This window comes from Gallinula chloropus, assembly GCF_964237585.1.
Source record: "Gallinula chloropus genome assembly, chromosome: 3".
In the NCBI taxonomy this organism is placed as follows: Eukaryota; Metazoa; Chordata; class Aves; order Gruiformes; family Rallidae; genus Gallinula; species Gallinula chloropus.
In genome coordinates, this window is record NC_140087.1 from 116,657,193 (window position 1) to 116,679,006 (window position 21,814).

The window sequence follows — 21,814 nt, forward strand, 5'->3', positions numbered from 1 at the left end:
CAAAGACTGCATTCACTCTGGTTAGAACCCATGCCCAGCATGGGCACACAGAATAACAAGAGCTGCAAAGGAAAGCCCAACTATTAGCATGGAAATAGGACTGCGGGTAAAACTCACTACTGTGCAAAAGAGTGAGAAACATAACCATTCCCTCTCTGGATCAAAGCCCTTTTTTTGGGAAAGGATGTGAGCAAACATAACTTCCTACATAATCAGGAAGATGAATTAGTACCTTGACTCTGGGTATAACATTGGATCTGGGTAGAAGAGACACTACTCAAGTCCATGCATGTTTAAACGCAGCTGTATTTTAGCTTTTCTAAAGGAAGCTTACTAAAAATATATGTCAGATGGAGGAGATGTCACATAAAGGTGTCCTTGCTTTGGGAAGAGCTGTAGTACAACCTTCTTGCATACCAAAGCAAACTCTGAGTTACAACAGGAGCCTTCAGAGATGAGCCCTGTGAAGCCTTTCTAGCCATGAGAGATGGGTCATGACAACATAAGAAACCACTGATAGGTAAGGATATTTCATTCTGGTGCTTCTCTCATTCTTGTATTTGTTTAGGCCTGGAAGTGTTTTTGTGACCTACGAAGTAAAATCAGCAGCATCAGGGTTAAAACAGATAGCAGATGCCAACAGACTTGTACCACAGTATCTACATGCAAAGTACCAGCTAGACCAAACGTCCTTCACAACAGAAATATCTAGTAAGTTCTCTCTATATTTTACTTCAAGCTTTTCCATAGTGTTCCTAGCCTGAACCATGTAGCTGCTTTATACTGTTGGTTGTTTAGTACTGGACCTTCAAAAAACATTTCTCTGGCTGTTTCATTTCATTCCATTCTGTGCCACCAAAGCTTAGGACTTACCTGAAGTGGCCATGCAGGCAGTACCTCCCATGGAAAAACAAGTCCTTCCAGCTACTCCACTGAACCTTTCACGGGTGAATACCCTTAAGTTCACCCCCAGAGCTGAGACAACTTTTAGTATATCAGGCTGCCAGCACTTCCTACTTCTGCAAAGAAAACCAAAAACCTCTTGCAGTTTACATGAGAGCAGGTTCCTCCTGGCAACCATGGCACATTTTCCATGCTCCTAGGCAGTGTGTTGTGATTCAGCTGTCTCATCAAGTGTCCCAGAGCTGCTGTACTCAGCGCACGGTGCGCTGCACTGTCTGACTTGACTTCTTTAACCTGGTTGCTTCTTACACAGAATCACAAGGTCGGAAAAGACCTTTAAGATCATCAAGTCCAACCATTCCCATCCTATGCTAAACCATATCCCTAAGTACCTCATGTACCCTTGTTTTGAACACATCCAGGGAAGGTGACTCAACCCCCTCCCTGGGCAGCCTGTTCCAGGCCCTGACAACTCTTTCAGTAAAAAATTTTTTTCTAACATCTAATCTGACCCTGCCCTGGCCCAGCTTCATGCCATTTCCCCTTGTCCCATCTCCTGTCACCTGGCTGAAGAGACCATCACCCACCTCTCTGCAACCTCCCTTCAGGTAGTTGTAGGTGGTGATAAGGTCTCCCCTCAGCCTCCTCCAGGCTAAACATCCCCAGCTCCCTCAGCTGCTCCTCAGAGGATTTGCCCTCCAGCCCCCTCACCAGCCTGGTTGCCCTTCTCTGGACTCACTTGAGGACCTCAATGTCCTTCTTATGGTGAGGAGCCCAGAACTGGACACAGTACTTGAAGTGCAGCCTCACCAATGCGAAGTCCAGGGGCACAATCACCTCCCCAGGCCTACTGGCCACACTGTTTTTGATACAAGCCAGGATACCATTGGCCTTCCTGGCTGCCTGGGCACACTGCTGACTCATATTCAGTCTACGGTCAACCAACACTCCCAGGTCCTTCTCTGCCTGACAGCTCTCCAGCCAGTCTCCCCCAAGCCTGTAGTGCTGCATGGGGTTGTTATGTCCCATGTGCAGCACTCTACACTTGGCCTTATTAAACTTCATCCCGTTGGTCTCAGCCCATCAGTCCAGTCTGTTCAGATCCCTCTGAAAAGCCTCCCTACCCTCAGGCAGATCAACACTTCCTCCTAGTTAAGTGTCATCTGCAAACTTACTGAGGGAACATTCAATCCCTTCAGCAAGGTTATTAATAAAGATGTTGAACAAGACTGGACCCAGGACTGAGCCCTGGGGGATGCCACTCGTGACTGGCCTCCAGCTGGATTTTGTTCCATTCACCACCACCCTTTGGACCCGTCCATCCATCCAGTTTTTAACCCAGCTGAGGGTCCACCTGTCCAGGCCAGTGGCAGCCAGTTTCTCAGTCAGAATGCTCTGAGAAACCATGTCAAAGGCTTTACTGAAGTCCAGGTAGACCACATCCACAGCCTTCCCCTTGTCCATTAAGCATTTCAGTTTATCTACTTAGAAAGTAGTGGTGGTAATATTTCTGGCTCTCTGCATAAAACCTTTTGGGATCTTTGGTGGTCAGAGACAGTAGAAGAAATGTATTCTGTGTAATACATCATGGAAAAATTACATAGCTTTTATCAGAAGTGGTGCCCTGCAACTGAATCAGAGAGTGTATTAGTGGTGAAGCACCCAGAATTCCCGCGAGACAGAAGACACCATAAAGAGATGCCTTGAACTTACAGTAACACAGAATGTTTCTCTTTGTCTTCCCAGATCAGACCAAGTTCACCGTGAGTCCTGTAGTTATTTTTGAATGGGATAACGTAGTACTGAGATGTGAGGTAAATGCAAGTTGTGACAATGTGACCTGGTATCACTTTGATCAGATCATCACACGCGCCTCCCGGTTTTCAATGGAGAACTCTTTTTCACAAACCAAAGAAAAGGCGTCTTCGACTCTCAGAATTACCAGCATTATGATGGAGGATTCTGGTATGACTTTCTATTATTATAACTGTAGATGTATATCTCAAGTCTACATGTCTCATTCTATGAAAAAACCCAAAGGTGAATGCAGTGACTGTATTTTCCCAGAGTAAATGTGAAGAATACACTGTCCTTCATAATTTTCCTGTGGGTTTTTTTGATGTTTTAGGCTGTCTTTTTTTTCTGTAGTGAACTATGTGCTGACCTAGTAAGATGTGAATCAATTGATGTGGCTCTACAGGCCTGGGTATTCTCAGTGCCAGGCTTCACTGCCATGTCACAGGAGACAGCTGTGACCACATGGCTGTGAGGCCTTTCCACACTATTGGCGTGGTAACTCGAGGCTGTGGCCCTTGGCGGCTCTTGCTCCCTTGGCAAACATAACCTAAGTAGTTAGAGCTTGGAGTTACAGTTCATGCTTAGGGCTTTTTCAAAATCAGAAACAGGTACATTGGTTACATTTTTCTGGAAGGACTTATCAAGAGAATTATCATGTGTCATCAGAGCTTTCACTCAAGCTTCCACTCAGTTCTTTTCTTTGGACCATGAATTTTGCATTTCACTTCAAAAAGGGTAGTCGGTGACTAGGTATTTGGGCTGTACATTTATGGGATGCAGGACTCAGGAATCTAAACTTCTTTGGGCTAAGGGTGCCCTGAACCTTGGTGTCTCCATTCCTCTGAAAGTGGCCTACCCACTTGGCTATGCCAATGGGGACGAGGAACGCTCCCCGCCCCCCAAAGTATGAAGGAAATTTGGAGCTCTGGTTATCAATTTCAAAAGGAAGTCTGGCTGCGTCCAGGGGACAAGTGCCTGAGGAAGTGACTGACAAGTACTCCACTCTCTTTGGATACCTTCTGGGCAGTGTATGTGCCTATTCCCAGAGTGCCAGCTCTTGGGAGTGTGCCCTGGGCACCTATCTTACTCATTCTGTGTAGCTACCTCTTGCACAGTCAGTCTACATTCTCACCATGACATATTGTTGCCATGCGGACTCCAGGCAATATCCAGGTCCCAAAACCACCAACTCAACCAAATTTTAAGTATTTCAGTCCCAGAGCATTGGTGTCTTCTCAAGTACCCGTCAACATTGAAGCTGCCCAGTCTGGAGACATTTGGCACCAGGAGCCTGCAGGAAACACACCATAGATAACATGAGGGTACATTTTGATTAGCAAGCAGCAGAGCCACCACAGAGTGGGGAAATGTGAAAAACAGTTGTGAAAGTAGGTCCCAGCTCCTAATTCCAAATATAGAAGAAAAAGCAGCAAAACGTGTTCTGAATAGTAAGATAGTGCCTATGCTTTACAGGTTCCTACACGTGCTCCTTCACAAAGGCTCATCAGTCTGGCAGACTGACATACAAAGCCACAAAAACAATAGCAGTATCTTCATTACACATCACTCCAAACTTCAAGGAGGTTGATGTTACATGCAACAGTCCTGAAACGCAGACAAAAGGTCTTCTGCTGTCTTGTTGTATTGACCAATCCTTACCATCACTTACTGGTAAATGGGAAGTAAATGGAGAAATCATTATTACAGGTAAGATCAACTAAAGATTGTCTTTCATTTGCTGGGTTTGTTTGTTCTTCAAAGATCTACTCCTAATTTGCTACCCCGAAGGCCAAGTCCAAGGGCAAATACAAGGTATGCTCCAGAAGTGTGTGTGTGGGAAGAGCGATGGATTGACAGCATGGTACAGACTCCATAAGATGGATTCTGTAGGATTCTGGGCATCTCCATGGGCTGTGCAGACATTGATGCTTAAAACTGTGCTGTCCTGAATGGAAACAGCTGCCTGGACCAGCGTCATGTCGACTTTACCCCAAAAGCTTATTTCTACACATTTCTAGTTTTGAGAGCAAGGATGGGTGCATCAGTCTCCACTACTATCTCCAGAATCACCTTTGGGGTATGAAGAGCTTCTGTGCACCACATACTGAGATTTGGCAACCTGGAGAGGCAGGTGCTACACTTGGAAACAGCCACGGCATAGCTAACTCCTGAGTGCACAGTTTCCATCTATAGCTGTACCACATCACGTGCCAGCTGAGTCAGTGGCCTCCCACAAGTCTTTATTTATAATACGAATATAAAGAGTTAGTAAAGGACTGAGTCAATGTGTTACGAAGAGTTACAAAATAACATCAACTGAAATGCCCATAAATGCCTATGAAACATAGTCAGAAACACCCTATGGCCCTCAGTATTTTACAGCTATGGAGTAACTGTTTATTGTTAACCATTTGTTGTAAATGAAATGCAGCAGAAAGCAGGACAGCAAAAGGAGAGGAAGCTTTCAGAGCTCACGTGCACAGAGAACAGGTGTGGCATGTGGGTGCAGTGGTGTTTGCAGAAAGAGGGGTGACCCTACCCTACTGCAATGAGCTGGTTTCTCCTTGATTCCCTGTGGCCAGGCTTCCCCCAGGAGCTCTGTTCTCACATCAGATGCACTTTCAGCTGTAGCTTGGGATGGCTGTAGTGAGGTTATCCCCTTATAGCTAAAACTGCACTCTTCACAGAAACACAGAGTTGCCTAGGTTGGAAGAGACCCTTTAGATCATCTAGTCCTACCACAGCCTAACCCTGATTAGCCCACCTCTAGCCCATGTCTTTAAGGACTTCATCCACACACCTTTTAAATACCTCCAGGAATGGTGACTCTACCACCTCCCAGGGCAGCTTGTTCCAGTGCCTGACAACCCTTTCAGTAAAGAAATTCTTCCTGATATCTAAACTAAATCTCCCCTGGTGCAATTTCAAGCCATTTCCTCTTGTCCTATCACTTGTCACATGAGAGAAGAGATCAACCCTGACATCTGCAACCACCTTGTGGGTAGCATTAGAGAGCGATAAGGTCTCCCCTCAGCCTCCTTTTCTCAAGACTAAAAAGCCCCAGCTTCTTCTGCTGCTCCTCATAGGACTTGTGTTCCAAACCCTTCACCAGCTTTGTCACCCTCTTTTGGCCATGCTCCAGCATCTCAACATCCATCCAGTAGTGGGGGACCCACAACTGAACACTGTACTCGAGGTGTAGCCTCACCAAAGCTGAGTATAACAGAACTATCACTCCCCTACTTCTGCTGGTTAACCTATTTAAAGATTTAAAGTTTAATGACTGTCAAGTACCTCCAAATGTTTCTTTCCAAAAAAGATCATGTTAAAATCTGCAGTATTTACTCTTACCTTAATCATCCTAAATATTATGGATAATGAGGTTAGGCTGCACCAGAATATTATTCATTTTGGCTTATCCTGAGGTATCCAGACAATGTTTTTGCTCTCAGTTAGACTGGTTTTGGCAGTAACTGCCCAGCACTGTGCTGAGAACCATCTTCAGGCCTTTGGAAGACCACTGTGAGTGTTGCCAGAGTAAAATATGTGAATGGACTTCAGCAATAATGAGTTAAAGGTGCCATGCTGTCAAATATTACATACAAACCCATGAAGTTTTCCTTAGTTAGGGCAACTGTTCGTGATTTCCAGAGCCCAGGTATCTTTGGACAACCATAACTCTCCAAGGAATGTTTATTTCTCTCTAGGAGTCTCCAGTTTCAGTGAAAACTGCACTGAATACAAGCTCAGCATCAATGAATCACTATGCCCACCGGAGAAGTCAGGTACAGTGACAACATATACATGTGAGCTGTGGACTGACTCTCGTGCCAGGCTAAGTCAAAACATCAGCGTGACGTACCTCCGGACAGGTAAGAGTCAGGTAGCACATAAGAGACCATCAGCTCTTTCATTTGTAGGTGGCCTCTGTGGCACGTCATTTGCAAGCAAAGGACTACAACAAGTGACTCTTGATAATAAGATGTTTATCTTGTGTTGTCTCAGCCGATGTAATGATATCTTCAAGTGCATACCCATCGATTTCTGAAGGATATTCGTTCAACGTAACATGTAGAAGTGATGTGAACAACTACGACAGTGTCAGTTGGAAAATCCAGTCTGGAAACAGAACAAGAATAGTAGACTGTGTGATGTGCATTGAAAACAGGAAATCTCCAGCCATGTCTGTGCTCACAGTGAAGACTGCCACACAGGACTGGAGCGGTGAGTGAACCTGGTTTCTATTGGCTACACAGGCAATGAAATCTCCATACTAGATTGTTTACGGCATCCCTAGACCTCAAAATCACCATGAAGCCTGGCCACAGTAAATAAATAATAATAAAAGAGTTAAATTCATAACTGCTGGAGGACAGCATGACATGATGCTGCCAACAGCTGTTCACTATTAAAGCTCATGACCATGCAAAAGCTGTGGAACACTCCTGATGACTGACACATGGTTTTTTGTGTCACTTCTTTCAGGCACTTATATCTGCACATTCTTCCAGAAGTCTCTGGCAAGTTCTGCCAATTTGCATATCGATATTATTGCCTTGCCTCTGAAGCAGAACATCCTGGTAGACCCCATTGAAGCATCCATAGTGTGCAAAAAGCAACAAACCCTTATGTGCTGCATAAACGCCAGTGCCACAGAAGATTACAATGTCAAGTTCATAGTTCCAGGAAACCAAGTTCAAGCTGGTAAGAAACGATAAACTTGCAGAACCACTAGTTGTGCTGTCTCACAACCCAGTCATGGGGGTTTTTTTCAGTTAGGTCCACATAATGACAACACACAAGTACTCCTGAGAGCATTAAAAAAGAGGAGTGGAGGGGAGTTTATTGGATTTTTTTTGGTTTTGCTTTCTATTGGTTTGGTTTGGGTTTTGGGGTTGTGGTTTTGTTTGTTTGTTTGTTTTGCATGGTTGCCATGGGGATCATGGCTGAGATTAATAGAAGAGCAACTGAATCAGAGAGTCATAGAATCCCAGACTGGTCCCAGATTTGGGTTGGGAGGGACCTCAAAGCCCATCTAGTACCAACCCTCTGCCATGGGTAGGAACACCCTCCACTAGTCCAGGGTGCCCAAAGCCCCATCCCACCTGTCTTTGAACCCTGCCCGGGATCCAGGGGTGGCCACAGCCTCTCTGGGCACCCTGTGCCACAACCTCACTGCCCTCACAGTAAGAAATTCTTATCTGGTATCTAATATAATTTTACCCTGGAATAGAATATTTGAGGTTGGAAAAGACCTCTAAGATCATCAAGTCCCACTGTCAGTCCAACACCGCCATGTGAACTAATCCATGTCCTCAAGTGTCACAGAATCACAGAATCACAAGGTTGGAAAAGACCTTTAAGATCATGGAGTCCAATGCTAAACCATATCCCTAAGTACCTCATCTACCCTTGTTTTAAACACACCCAGGGATGATGACTCAACCCTCTCCCTGGGCAGCCTGTTCCAATGCCTGACCTGTGGTAGAAGAAGCAGCAGGAAAAGTATTCTCCAAAATGGTTTCTAAAGCAGATTTGGGTTCCTGGCAAGTGACACAGGTTTTCAGCAGGATTTACTCATACACCAGTAACTGAAAATCCACACGTCATGCAGCAGCTCTCAGAAGATTTAATAAGCAGAGAGTAAGAGAAAGATCAGCATACAGAAAGGAGGTTTTTCCTCAAAGGGAGGGGATTTTTTTGGGGTTTGTTTTGGGTTGTTTTTTTTTTTGCTCTAGGACCCACAGAAAAGAAAGTTTTGCAGAAGCTTTTTCTGCTGTCTGCTGATTGAATCCAAACCTGTGGTAACCTGTCTTAATCCTTCCATACAGGGGAAAAAAAAGAAGGAAATGTGTTGTGCTATGCATACAATTACACAGAAACAAGATGCACCGCAACAGATGAGCTCAAAGCTTACTGCAAGTTTATTAACCACAAAGGGCAGGAAGTCAACAGTGAAAATATAACACTGAAGTTGATATCTGGTAAGAAAAAAAGTTGTATTCAAAACTGTTAAATAGGAAGTGCCAGTGTCTTTGTTAAATCAGATGCCACAAATTTAGGAGTTGGTTTTGTTAGCTAAGAATTTTTGTCTCTTTTTTTGATGGGAAATTTTGAAATATGGAGGAAAATATCGATTTGGCTGAAATTTTAAAAATAAATAGACAAGATGTTGTGTTTTCACTGTATTCAACAGTAGCCCCTGTGCTTTCCCAAGCAGGTGTAGTTCAGTCACCTTCAGCCTGCACCACTGAGTTTCACCTGTGTTGAAATGTGGTCATGCATCTCCCAACTTGCACCTAAAACTTAGCAAGGATAAAAGGCTGTGGTGCCTCAGCAAGAAGTGACCTAGCTTGGGAGGTCAGCCTGTGGGAAAGCATATCTATTTTGTGCAACCTCCATGATGAGGTGTTGCAGAGACCTGGGCAGACCCAGCTTCCAGACAGCTCTGCAGGAAAAGCTGGGTAATTAGAATTCTACGTTGCTAAATCCAGTTTTGATGATTAGTTCTCACCAGAGTTTGGATATTTCAGATTCTTATTGTAAATTAGAAAGTAAAAAGTGTTGGATGCCCCCATAATCCAGGTATTTTCCTTTTTTCCACAGTGGTGGTGCCTACTGTTGAATCACTGTGTCTGGCCAGATTTCACACTCCTAGGTGATACATATGCAGACACTTTATTTACTTCGGTCTATACTTACTGCTGTGACTAAGTCAATCAAAGCCAATTAGCAAGGCTCACCGTTCATCAAAAAGGCTGAGGCCTCGCTATCTGCATCTTAATGAATTTCCTATTAGCGCTACAGCAGCACTGAGTACCATAGAATAAACTTTGTGTGAATTTCTGTTCAACAGAATCCCACTCCACCCTGTCTTACCCTGTAATCTAACAGACAGATCCTAAAATTTTGGGTATTGGTTTGTTGGTTTGATTCAATAGTCAAAACCAAGGGGATTTATTCAATTCCTCTTTTTCTCAATACAGGTAAGGATGTCTCCTGTTCAGACAGCCTTGGCATTGGAAAAGAAAAGGACATACTAATAAGAGCATGCTGGGGACAAAACAATGCAGATAGTTTTACCCGAGGCAATAAAACTTACAGGTGCACCAACAAATCATGGAATTGTGAAAGGAATGACTGCCTGTTGGCACCAATAAACAACCTCCTGACTAGCGCCGAGGTAACATTCATGAGTTTTCTACCGGCTGGGGCAGAGGGAGTGGGTAGGAGAAAGTGAACATTTTTGTTGGATGGTTTTTTGCTTAACATAATCTAGAATATATGAAGCATTAAAAATCAATTACTCAATTAAAAAAAATCTTGTAATGGATATAAAGAATGATTAACTGTAACTACACAAGTCAGTGAAAGAGGCTAGGTCCCCTTCTCTGGCCTGGGGGGCACGTGGCACTGCATGGCTAGCATCCATACACATGAACAGACAAGGTGACCTTATCTCCTCCAGACAAGGTGACCTTATTCATAGGGTCCAGTGGGAACAGTCACTGGCCTGGGATGTTCCCTGAACCATGCTCATGCCGCTGTGAATGCTAGTGGCACAAGCCCAAAGCACGCTACAGAGTACGTGAACAATGATGGAGTCGGGACAGCTCTGGGCTGCTGCCCAACCTCAGGCCCAGGCTGTTTAACATGCCACCCCAGCCACCACACTTTCCAGATAGGTGCTGGGCCTTGCCTTTCAGTCTGGGGATCCTATCATGGTGATCTTCACTTCTACGAACCATCCAGAGTCACCCTTCTCTTAGGGTGAGGTTAGATGAGAACAATTATCTTTCCTCAAATATTACATTTATTTTAGTAAATGAGGCACAGCAAGACCCCAGGCAGTGGTACCACTACTCAGTTATATATTTTATTGACTTTCTGGGTTTCTGTCTCACATGGTTTGAGCCCAAGACAGCCACTTTTCCCCCAGAAATTTCCAGGAGCAGAGAGCCAGTTAGCACAGATGAGAGACCACTCTCAGTAGGCACTCAGGGTACCCTGTTCTGGAGAGCCAGAGAGCTGAACACTACCAGCATGTCTAGAATGATCCTGGCTCTGTTTATTTTACTAGTATAGAGGTAGCCATTATGAAGGAGGATCAAGCTACAGGCAACTTGCACACACGTAATCTATGTGTTATCTTCTGTTCCAGTCCTTGGTCAACAGTCCTGAGGCAAAAGCAAACCTACCTAACTACCTTGAAGAGCTTAAGGAAAAGACAAAACAAGAGCAAAACATAATAAGCGAATCTGCTGCAAACCTAGATGCAATCATTACCATCCTGGATATGATCTCCACTATTCCAGCAGAGGCAGAGGAGCACAATATTCAAGTAAGCTTATATTTGAAGTCTGACCTATACTTGTCAAGCCCTTTTTGTCACAGAGAATGACATTCTCCCTGAAAAACTTTCTAAGTTAGGGCCAAGAACAGGAAAGTGTTAAGGGAATGAGATGAAATGACAGCAGCAGACGTGAAAAGACAGCAAAGATACAGAAGACTTTATGAAAAGTCAAAATGGTGAAGATAAGGAGCCGATGCATGAAAGAGATTATGGTATACATAGAAACTAGAAATCTTCTAGACACCCATAAATATCTGTAGCATTCTAAGTTAGAGGAAAGGAGAAGGAAGGATGGATGAAAACTTGGACATGATCCAGCAATGTGTGCTTGCAGCCCAGAAATCCATCACTGCCCTGAGCTGCATCAAAAGCAGCATGGCAAACAGGTCAAGGGAGAGGATTCTGCTTCTCTGCTCTGCACAAGAAGGACGTGGAGTTGTTGGAGCAGGTGCAGAGGAGGCCACATGATCAGAGGGCTGCAGCATACCTGTTATGGATATGGAGACAGGCTGAGAGAGTTGGGCTTCTTCAGCCTGGAGAAGAGAAGGCTCCGGGGAGACCTTGTAGCAGCTTTCCAGTACCTAAAGGGGCTACAGGAAAGCTGGAGAGGGGCTGGTTACAAGGGCATATAGTTGATAGGACGAAGGGTAAGAGCTTTAACATGAAAGAGGGCAGGTTTATATTAGATATAATGAAGAAATTCTTCACTGTGAGAGTGGTGAGGCCCTGGCACAGGATTCCCAGTGTAGCTGTGGGTGCCCCTGGATCCCTGGCAGGGTTCAAGGACAGGTTGGATGTCCCTGCCCATGGTATAGGGGTTGGACTGGATGATCTTTAAAGGTCAAAACCATTCTGTGATTCCATGATATGAGTAGGAGCAGATATAGAGAAAAGGGTTGAGATAGGGATAGGGAACAAGCACAGACAATCAATTAGGTGTTACAACAAATGAATAGCAAAACCTGTCTTAGAAATACTTGGAAACCTTGATTGGACATACAGAGGAAAAACACTGTTCTTCTGAGCAGCAAAGTTCAAAGAGACTTGATGTTTTGTAGCTTGCAAACCATATATGAGGGAGTGAGAAATCAAAGCTAGCACAAAGGCTGAGTGTTGTGGCTTAAGCCCAGCTGGTGACCAAACACCACACAGCTGCTTTCTCACCCTTCTCCCTGGAAAGGGGATGTTGAGGAGAATGGGAAATATCCCAAAGCCTTCTGAGTTGAGATTAAGTCAGTTTAATAGGCTAAGACAGGGAGGGCATAATAATAATTGTAGTGATACCAAAACCAATGCTGATACCAATATACATCAAAGAAGTGATGCACAAATACAAGTGCTCAACAGATGTGGAAGGGATAAAGAGACCCTGATAACCAGACTGTTTCTGAGCAGTGATCCCACCTCCCAGCTAGCTTCTCCAGTTATGTATGATGTTCTATGCAATGGAATATCCCTTTGGCCAGTTTGGGACAGCTGTCCTGGCTATGCTCCCCCAGTTTCCTGTGTATGTGATAGGGTGTGAGAGGCTGAAAAGTCCTTGACTTAGTGTAGCCACTACAATTAACTAGCGACACATAAAACCATCGTGTGTTATCAACATTATTATCATCCTAAATCCAAAACCCAGCACTATACCAGCAACTAGAAAGAATATTTACCTCTCTCTCAGCCAAGGCCAGGACACTGAGAAAGAAGGAAAAGAAGGTTGGAGGATAAGAAAATACCAAATAATATATCAAAAAAAAAAAGCCACACAGCTCCAATTTTGGAAACCTTAAATTGAAAATAGGGCATGCCAAGGGTTAATGTTTCATATGGATTGAGCAAATTAAGAAAGTGCTGTTTTTTTTTTCAAAAGGCAATTCTAGGACCACACAGAAATTACCACCAGAAGCAACGATTTGAATGGGCTTTCAGTAACAGCAGTATTCTGTTCTTGTTCCAGAATTTCCTCTACACAGTGGACAACATTGTTGCTGATTCCACAGCTGAAGCTTGGGAACACCTGAATGATGAGCAGTCAGTCAAAAGTTCCTCATTGCTGCAATCAGTAGAAAAGTTTTCTCTGTATCTCCAACCAGTTAATAATACCATTCCTCCCGTCTTTGCAAACAGCCTTCAGCTACAAGGTATAGTTGTCACAGGAAATGGCAGCGCAGATTATAATAAGAGCTTCCACAGTACAGAAAACCTCTCTGCTAAAGTGTTCATTGGTGGCACTGAAATTCAGAGTCTACCCCAAAATTCAACCATTGTCAGTGTGATGTACTCAAAACTTGGAAATATTTTACCCCGCAACAAGTCTCAGGATGTGAACAGCTTACTGATAACAACAACTGTGAGCAGCAACAGCTCTATGAACATTAATATGACCTTTGCAAAGAAGAATTTGTTTCTAAAGGACCCTTACTGTGTCTTTTGGAATTTCACACTCAATGGGGGCAGCTGGGATACCACTGGTTGCAATGGTACAGATGCAGGAGATGATATAATTTGCGTCTGTGATCACTTGACATCATTCTCCATTCTGATGTCACCTGATACATCCTCTCAAGTTGTCTTTGAAAATTATATTACCTACATTGGCCTGGCCATTTCAATCTTGAGTTTAGTGGTCTGCATTATAATTGAATCCTTGGTCTGGAAATACGTGACAAACAACACCACCTCTTACATGCGCCATGTCTGTATACTCAACATAGCTACATCGCTCCTGCTGGCTGACATCTGGTTCATAGTCATTGCCGCCATCAGTGACCAAAAGAAGCAGATAAACAGAGGCATCTGTTTTGTGGCCACCTTCTTCATCCATTTGTTCTACCTGTGTGTCTTTTTCTGGATGCTCAGCCTGGGCCTCATTCTTTTCTACAGACTGGTGTTCATCTTACATAACACAAGCAAGACCGTGCAGAAAGCAGTGGCATTCTCTCTGGGATATGGGTGCCCATTTGTCATTGCAGTCATCACCATTGCTGTCACGCTGCCAGGGAACAATTATACTGGAAAGGACATCTGCTGGCTCAACTGGGATGAAAGCAAAGCTCTCTTGGCCTTCGCTGTACCTGCCTTGATCATTGTGGCCATGAATTTGTTTATCACTGCAGTTGTTATAATAAAAATACTGAGGCCAACTATTGGGGATATATCGTACAAGCAGGAGAGGAACTCTTTGTTTCAAATTGGCAAAAGTGTGGCCATCTTAACACCACTGTTAGGCCTCACCTGGGGACTTGGCTTTGCCACCATGATCAAAAACAGCCATCGAGCTTTCCACATCCTCTTTGCTCTGCTCAATGCTTTGCAGGTGAGTTACATGCATGCATGGTTTTGTTCTTTCTATGACCATTTAACATGTAGTGACACTGCTGCAGTGCTGCGCTTGGAGAGGGAATAAAACCAGCTTGGGAATACTCAGGTTTGCCTTACACATCCTGATTCCCAAAGGACTCTTTGGGAAACCCACTCCAGGAATCCAGCAGTATTTCGTATCCCCAGCTGCCTTAACAGATGTGCCTTATAGATAGAATATGAAGATAACTTCAGGCTTTGTCAGTAGCTTTGGGAAGAACTTAATTCCTGAAATCAGGAAAATAGCCCCCATTATGTGGGCAAGCTTCATCATGTCTGGTCTCTTCTGTGCATCAGGAGGCATCGTGTTCCGCTCTTGTGGATTCAAGTCATAAGGGAGTATAAACAACATGGAAGTCACTAGAATAGCTGAGTAGTACTAGTAATAAAGACAGGAACTTAGCAAAATACATGATTGAATGTTTTTAGTGTGATTTTTACCACATATTTAGGTGGCAATTACAATGGGATTTCTGAGGGACACAGTAGTTATGTCTACTTTGTCTCTTAAGAACGGCCTCAAAATTGTACATTTGAGACAAAACTCAGTTGCCTTTTATGTTGTGAGCCTGTTGACCTACCTGGGGAGCATAGGAAGGGCATATCTTCCATACACAAAGTTCTGTTCTTGCAAATGTGTTTAGTGCTAGGAAGCTATCTCTGTCACTTTTGTAGACCAGACATACACACAGTTTAAACAGGCCACATCAGCAGTCCATTATGTGAGATGCAGTTAGAAGAACACACTCTATCAAAGAGTTCAAATTGTCAACATGGCCAGTGTTTGAGATAATTATGAGTTAACTGCAATTAAAAGGTTGATGTCCTCAAGTTCCATGCAATTTTCTGTCTCCTAGGGATTATTCATTTTGGTGTTTGGGACCCTTTGGGACAAAAAGGTAAGAATCCAAACTATTTATTATGTGAAAACACTGTTGGAATTTGAACATAATTGCTGTGTTTACTGATTGGTGTTTTTTAAAACAAATAGATACAAGAAGCCCTGCTGAAGAGGAATTCAGCATCCAAATGGAGTTCACAGCAAACAAAGGTTAGAAACTTGACCGAAGACAAGAGTCACTGCTGAATAGTCTAACATTCTTCAAGCGCCTTTAAAATCAAATGTACTTTGTATTCCAAATTATTTACTGGAACTAATCAGAGAAAATAGAAGACACTAAAAACATACACATAAATATATCCCCTTTTTCAAATTCCATTATTTCGTCTATAATTGGTAAAAAATGAGAAGGAGGTTGGTGGATATTTGATGTAAATTCCACAATAAACCACAAAATGCAACTGAAACTTTAAGTTAGAAAACTGAAAATTTCAGTGGCACCAATATTGATTCACAACCTGAGAGAAATGCAAAGGGAAACTCTTGGGGAAGACACCCTTTAGCTATGAGCAGGAAGGGATGGAGATGCTGCAGGTTGAACTCGTGAGACAAGGAGACAGGTTACCCTGTACTTTCTGCTGGAAACAAAAAATGGGAAGAAGTGTGAATCTTTGTCAAATGTCTATGTGCAGCAAATGTCTATGTGCAGCAAAAAAACAGATTTCAATGAGCAAATGATATACATGAATGTGGTTCTGGAACCAACTGTCCTGGATATGCTCCTAGAAGAGGAGAGACTTGGGTCCCATACCCAGAAAATTCCTGCATTTAACCAAAAATATTCAGTGCCTAAAAAAAAGGAAATAAATAATATTGCAAACATGGACTGGATCCTTAATAAATATCCTGGAAGACTTCTCTTTCATCCTCAGAGACTTTCTCTGGCCTAGTGATTCTAGAACCCCTCCCCTGTATTGAAGCAAAGCTTGACTGACATCTGGAAACACCTCTGCTCAGGATAGGTGTTCATATTAAAGGGAGAAAACAGTTCCATTGCCATCAGAAAAAGAAAAACTTTAGTATAGTGCCTCAGGAAAATGACTGCTGAGGAATACAATTAGTACATCAATGCAAGCAGTGTTACTGGAAAGAGATGTCACAGAATCATGAAACAGTTGAGGTTGAAAGGAAACTCTGAAGATCATCTAGTCCAAACCCCACTGCTTAAAGCAAAGTAAACTAGAGCAGGTTTCTTGGGACATTGTCCCATCAGGTTTTCAGGATCTCTAAAGCTGGAGATGGATCTTAAGTTTTTCAACCATTTGCCACATTCAGACCTTCTTTCAGGGTGAGACAAGAAAGATGTGGTTTCTGCTTCACATTTCTTCATTTAGGATCCCCAGAAACATCCACCTGAATTTTTTAAACTGGTACTCAAAGTATTCCAGCATTTTCTGCAGGAGTGCTTCTGGGAATCCAGGTTTGGAAACGTTTCACAATGCATTTTAAGGGGAGATTCAGGTTGTATGTTAGGAAAAAGTTCCTCAATATGAGGGTTGTAGATCACTGGAATAGTTTGCCCAGGGAGGTGGTGGAGGCCTCATCCCTGGAGATGTTCAAGGCCAGGTTGGATGGGGCCTAGAGCAGCCTTGAGCATGGCCCTGCCCATGGCAGGGGGGTTGGAACTTGGTGATCTTTAAGGTCCCTTCCATCCCTAACCATTCTATGATTTTATGATTCTTTCTGGCTTGAATATAACATCTGCTACATGTGCTTTTATTCTGATCAGAATAATCAATACAACTAGCATTAAACCTGTCAGTTTCTTCTTTCCCTCCTGTGCTGACACGTCCAACAGAACGAAGTAGAACAAATGCCATCAGTGGTCTGTTAAGTCTTTGACCCCAATTCTGATTCCTTTTCATACAAAATCTCCTTGGTGAGACACTTTTAATTCTAGTTGCCACTGTGGAAGCTGACCCAGGCAGCGGAAACCAGCACATTTCCTTGTAGTTATGCTGATAAGGAATAAATAAAACGAGATCAAAGTCCTTGATGAAACTTTTTCGATGTAATTCATTAACCTTCCTCTACCACCTCATGATTTAGGTAACAATGCACAAAACTGCCTAATTTCCTTCACCATGGTACAACCTAATGAACAGAGACGGACTGAACAGAAAGAGATGTATTTTACATAATTTTAAGACATATTTTGGAGGAATCCCCTTAAATTCTCAAACCACTCCAGAACTGAAAACAAAACTTTTAGCAGCAAGTTTCTTCCTTCCCTTCTAGACTGCAGAGAGTTGTGTTCCAATGCCCTCTAGTGTGTCAAGTTAAATTTGCCTCTGATTATCTCAGGCTATTGGCCTTCAATGACTACCCACAAGCATATAAATCTTAGCTTTTCTGGCTACCTTAATGGATATAATCCCTCAGAGAAGGGACCAGAACTCTGTACTGTCTGATATGACAGACTCTGCAGTCAACAGTTAGAGACAGGCTGTTTGTGTCCTGTAGTTTCTTTTAAAGTTGATGACCTTCATTGCCATCATAAACATGCAAATAGGTGAACTTCATGCCTCAAACATATAATTTGTCCCTCTCTGGTTTGCCTGCCTGTACTATTGAACAACATTTTATTGTAGCCTTTTTTTTCCCCTTCAATGTGGCTACAAAGAAAGTTCTTGGCTTATGACAGAAAGCAATGTTCTCTCTTACAGTCAACCTCCCTGATCCTGGTGACACCAATGCTTGCTATGAGCTACCCATTTTCAAGAACCTTTAACAACATATGTGGGAAAGCAGGTATGTGACAATAGATCTCTCCTACAGAAGCACAAGCAAGCTTTTGCCTGTGTTCTCATTGTCAGGGTCTGTCTATCCTGACATCTATTATCTATCTTTCCATCTGTAGGTGGCATTGCCTCTTCTAGTACAAAGGAACTGTAATAAGTCATTGGAACCACTAGCACAATTGCTCATGACTGTCTAACACTAAAACAAGTGTTGGATAGTGGCATGTTTCACCAGTTCTAAAACCCACTAACTGAGCTGTGTTTTGAGCTTAATGATATCATGACACATTGATCCTCAGTTCATTAACTGTTCAGGTATTCCTCACCTCCTTGGAGCTGTACTTCTTCAAGTACATGTAATCTTTGCATCCAAGCATTGCTCAGAGAAGATGGTGACTTTTAGTCAAAGCAGGATATGAAGGAGTTTAATGTAGGCAAGTGATTGCTTTTAAAGACTCTGTTAGTCAGATAATGGAACAAGTAGTTGGCCTCTGACTGTGCTACAGTAAGTTTACATGAGCACACTAGGCAGATGAAGAAGCCTCCCACCACTAGAATGAGACTTACCACAACCACCTCCCAAACTGCTGCCACCTGAAACTCCCATGTGATTACCACTCTGATCCACACTCTGCTCTCAGGCTCTGTGCACTTGGGTCTTAGCTTAGAGCCTAGAGGTCACAAGAGGGAGGGAGCTGGGATTCTTCTCAAGAGCACATGTTCTAGATGTGTCCTTATGGTCAAGGAAGACCAGCAAGTCCCTCATTTGTACAAGTAAATTACTATCCTATGGCATGACTCTCAGTCCAAGCTGATATATCCTGGCTACCAAACAATTTTTGTGGTTTGTAATCCAACTCATATCAGGGCTGCAGACCAAGTCAAAGTCACCTGGATCATGAGGACAGGTCTAATTGTGCTTGCTTTTCAGTGTCAACATGTTCCAGGCTATCTGTCCTTAATGTCATAGAATCATAGAATTGCCTTGGTTGGAAAGATTTAGATCATCAAGTCCAACCATCAACCTACCCTGCCATTCACTACTTCCCTGGGCAGCCTATTCTAAAGCCTAACAACCCTCTCTGTGAAGGTTTTCCTAGTATCCAATCTAAACTTCCCTTGATGTAACTTGATGCCATTTCCTCTCCTCCTGTGGCTTGGGAAAAAAGGTCAGCCCCCACCTCTCCACAACCTCCTTTCAGGCAGTGTCTAACCACTATGCTTTGTTTTGCAGGGAAATACAGAGTATCTTCTTCAGAGCCATCCAGTGCTTCCTCTGAAAACACTTCCAAGTCATACTCTTTGCTTAACTGAGGCACTGCAAATGCTAAATCATGTGTAACTCTGAAAGGACCTCTGCCCTTTCCAAGACACGCACAAAAAGCACCTGTGAGTCAAGGAGGAGACTGCTTCACTTTGACTAAACCGTGTCTTGGTGCATTCTTCTGGAATAATCATTTCTGGTCACGTGTAAGGCTGGGAAGCTTTGGGAGCTGGAAATTTACAGGGACTGCGAATCCCAGAAGAGTTGAAAAGATGCTTCAAACTTGGAAGGATTTGAAGACTGAAGTTATGGAAAAGACATTGAGAGTGAAGAATTCTCAGCCTTGAAGAGGGTGCTTAGCACTATGCAGTACTGAGCCATGAATTGCCGTGCTGTACACAGCTGTTGTCCAGTGGTTTTAGCATTTCCCCTACCAACGCCAAATGATTCCCAAGGCCTGTGTAGGCACACAGGTACATCCCAGCATCTCACCTACCCTCCTGTTAGAGTCTGGAAAGGCCCCAGGGTATAGCGCTCTTCACTTTCTATTTGAGACTTTATGGAACAAAGATTCACAACCCAGAAGGTCCAACTCAGATCTTCACTTTTGCCTTAAAGACTGTGATGACTCCTGTGTGGTCTTCTTTCAACCAGAATGTACTAAAAGCTCAATGTGGCACTATTTTTTTTAAAGAAAAAGAAAGCTTTAAGCCCTCAACTCTAATTGTCCTTCCCTTCATATGTAATCTGGTAAAACAGAAATGATTGGTGCCCTCCAGTACGGAGGGGACTGCATCTATTTAATGCACAGTAACGTTAAGTATGAAAGGGGTCTCTTGTGTAAAGTCTGTGTGTTTGGGTCTGCTCTCAGAGAAGCAGCATACTTTGAGGACTCAGAGGCTCAATTCTGGAGTGAATATGAACCACCATGGGCCAGGCAGGATGAAAGGCTTTGTATAAATTATTGCTCCAATATTACATTTGTGGGATCAGTTATTTCCAACCCTGTATACCTTTAAAGCCAGGACTCCTGTCTTAAGCAGATGGCTACAAGAGAGCCTGCAAAATATTTATGACAGACAAATGTTAGAAAACTTAATGTAAAATAAGATAGATGAAATCATAGAGATTTATATTTGAGTAAATATCAAATACAGCTGTCAGTTTATACAGCCCCATTTGGTTGTGGGGAATCAGGCTTATATTCACCAGTGGTAAACCTGGTGAATGAACCAGGATGGGAAACTGTTCCCTACAGTTACAGGCATGTGTGCCAGCTTGGTATGGGCAGGTGGTGATGCAATTGTCAAGCAATTTATTACTTATATTTAAAGCAATTTCTTTTTGCTTGAAGATGTAGATATAATAGTAGAATTACAATACAGATATTTAAGAAATATTTGAAAATCCAGAATCTCTTTAAACTGCATGGCCAGTGGAAACTTGGAAAATCAGACCTGTGTACATTGTTCCAAGTAAAATTGGACCTTTCAACAGTCATTTGGTCTAACTCACTCTGGAAGCAGCTTGTGCAACATTGACTTCAGATAGAACCATCCATTCCCACTGAGTGAGAGCAGGCTTCCCCTAAACTGCAAAGTACAAGTCTCTGTCTCAATCAATCCCATCACACCTTATCTCTGCAGACATTTGACCTCTGAATTTTCCCCACACCTCCTAGTTCAGCTAAGCCTGGGTCTCAACTGCATGTGAATAAGAAATCAGGATGTGATGCTGAGCTGTCTGGCACTGGGACCCATCTTTGAGTATGTCTTCCAAGGTAAAGGTGATAAAAAAAGCCATGACAGTTCATGAAAGAGAAGTGGCTAGGAAAATATGTGTGACAGTCTTAATGACTCAGGGCAAAGGCTTCACTGGTATTTATACATGAATCAAGATAAAAGGAGAGGGAAGGTGGGAGAGCTGAATGGAGGAGGAATTGCAAACACATCAGTACTTCTGAACTCATGAGAACTTGTCTGAGGCTTTTGGTCTGCAGCAGCCAACCAGATTCAATGCTGTTGAGGAGACATGGGGCTGACAGGTGGATTCACACATGGACCATGTAATTTCTCAAGTACTTTCCTGTTAGAAAACCAGGGTAAAACATACAATACAATCTACACAAAATCCATGGTCATTTGTTCTAAATTTCACTGTTTCCATGTCCTTTTTAGCTTTTCCTTGGGATAAAGTTCACCAAACCTCCCACTGCCTGGGATTGCTTCTCCCTATTTCCTCTGTCTTTGTGGGATAATGTGCAGTGCAAATCATAGAATCATAGAATCTGTGAGGTTGGAAGGGACCTTTAGAGGTCATCTAGTCCAACCCCCCTGCTGTAAGTAAGGGCATCTTCACTAGATCAGGTTACTCAGGGCCCCTCAAGCCTGTCCTTGAATATCTCCAGGGATGGGACCTCCACAACATCTCTGGGTAACCTGTTCCAGTGATCTACCACCCTCATATAGAAGAAGTTTTTCCTAAGATCCAACTTAAATCTGCCC

At 43.1% G+C, this 21,814-nt stretch overlaps 1 protein-coding gene across 1 annotated transcript in view; it reads left to right on the plus strand.

Moving 5' to 3' along the window:
* The window catches only part of ADGRF5 (adhesion G protein-coupled receptor F5), a gene marked incomplete at its 5' end in the record, with an annotated part of 28,591 nt that extends 8,571 nt beyond the window's left edge, over window positions 1-20,020 (plus strand). The window contains 14 exons of the mRNA XM_084261179.1: window positions 569-711; window positions 2,650-2,868; window positions 4,174-4,407; window positions 6,408-6,572; window positions 6,706-6,924; window positions 7,186-7,404; window positions 8,532-8,684; window positions 9,687-9,883; window positions 10,862-11,041; window positions 13,002-14,360; window positions 15,262-15,303; window positions 15,396-15,455; window positions 17,972-18,056; window positions 19,281-20,020. Coding sequence (XP_084117305.1) covers window positions 569-711; window positions 2,650-2,868; window positions 4,174-4,407; window positions 6,408-6,572; window positions 6,706-6,924; window positions 7,186-7,404; window positions 8,532-8,684; window positions 9,687-9,883; window positions 10,862-11,041; window positions 13,002-14,360; window positions 15,262-15,303; window positions 15,396-15,455; window positions 17,972-18,056; window positions 19,281-19,360 — 3,355 coding nt within the window. The 3' untranslated portion in view covers window positions 19,361-20,020. The remainder of the gene's footprint in view (window positions 1-568; window positions 712-2,649; window positions 2,869-4,173; window positions 4,408-6,407; window positions 6,573-6,705; window positions 6,925-7,185; window positions 7,405-8,531; window positions 8,685-9,686; window positions 9,884-10,861; window positions 11,042-13,001; window positions 14,361-15,261; window positions 15,304-15,395; window positions 15,456-17,971; window positions 18,057-19,280) is intronic.
* Between the last annotated feature and the right edge of the window lie 1,794 nt (window positions 20,021-21,814).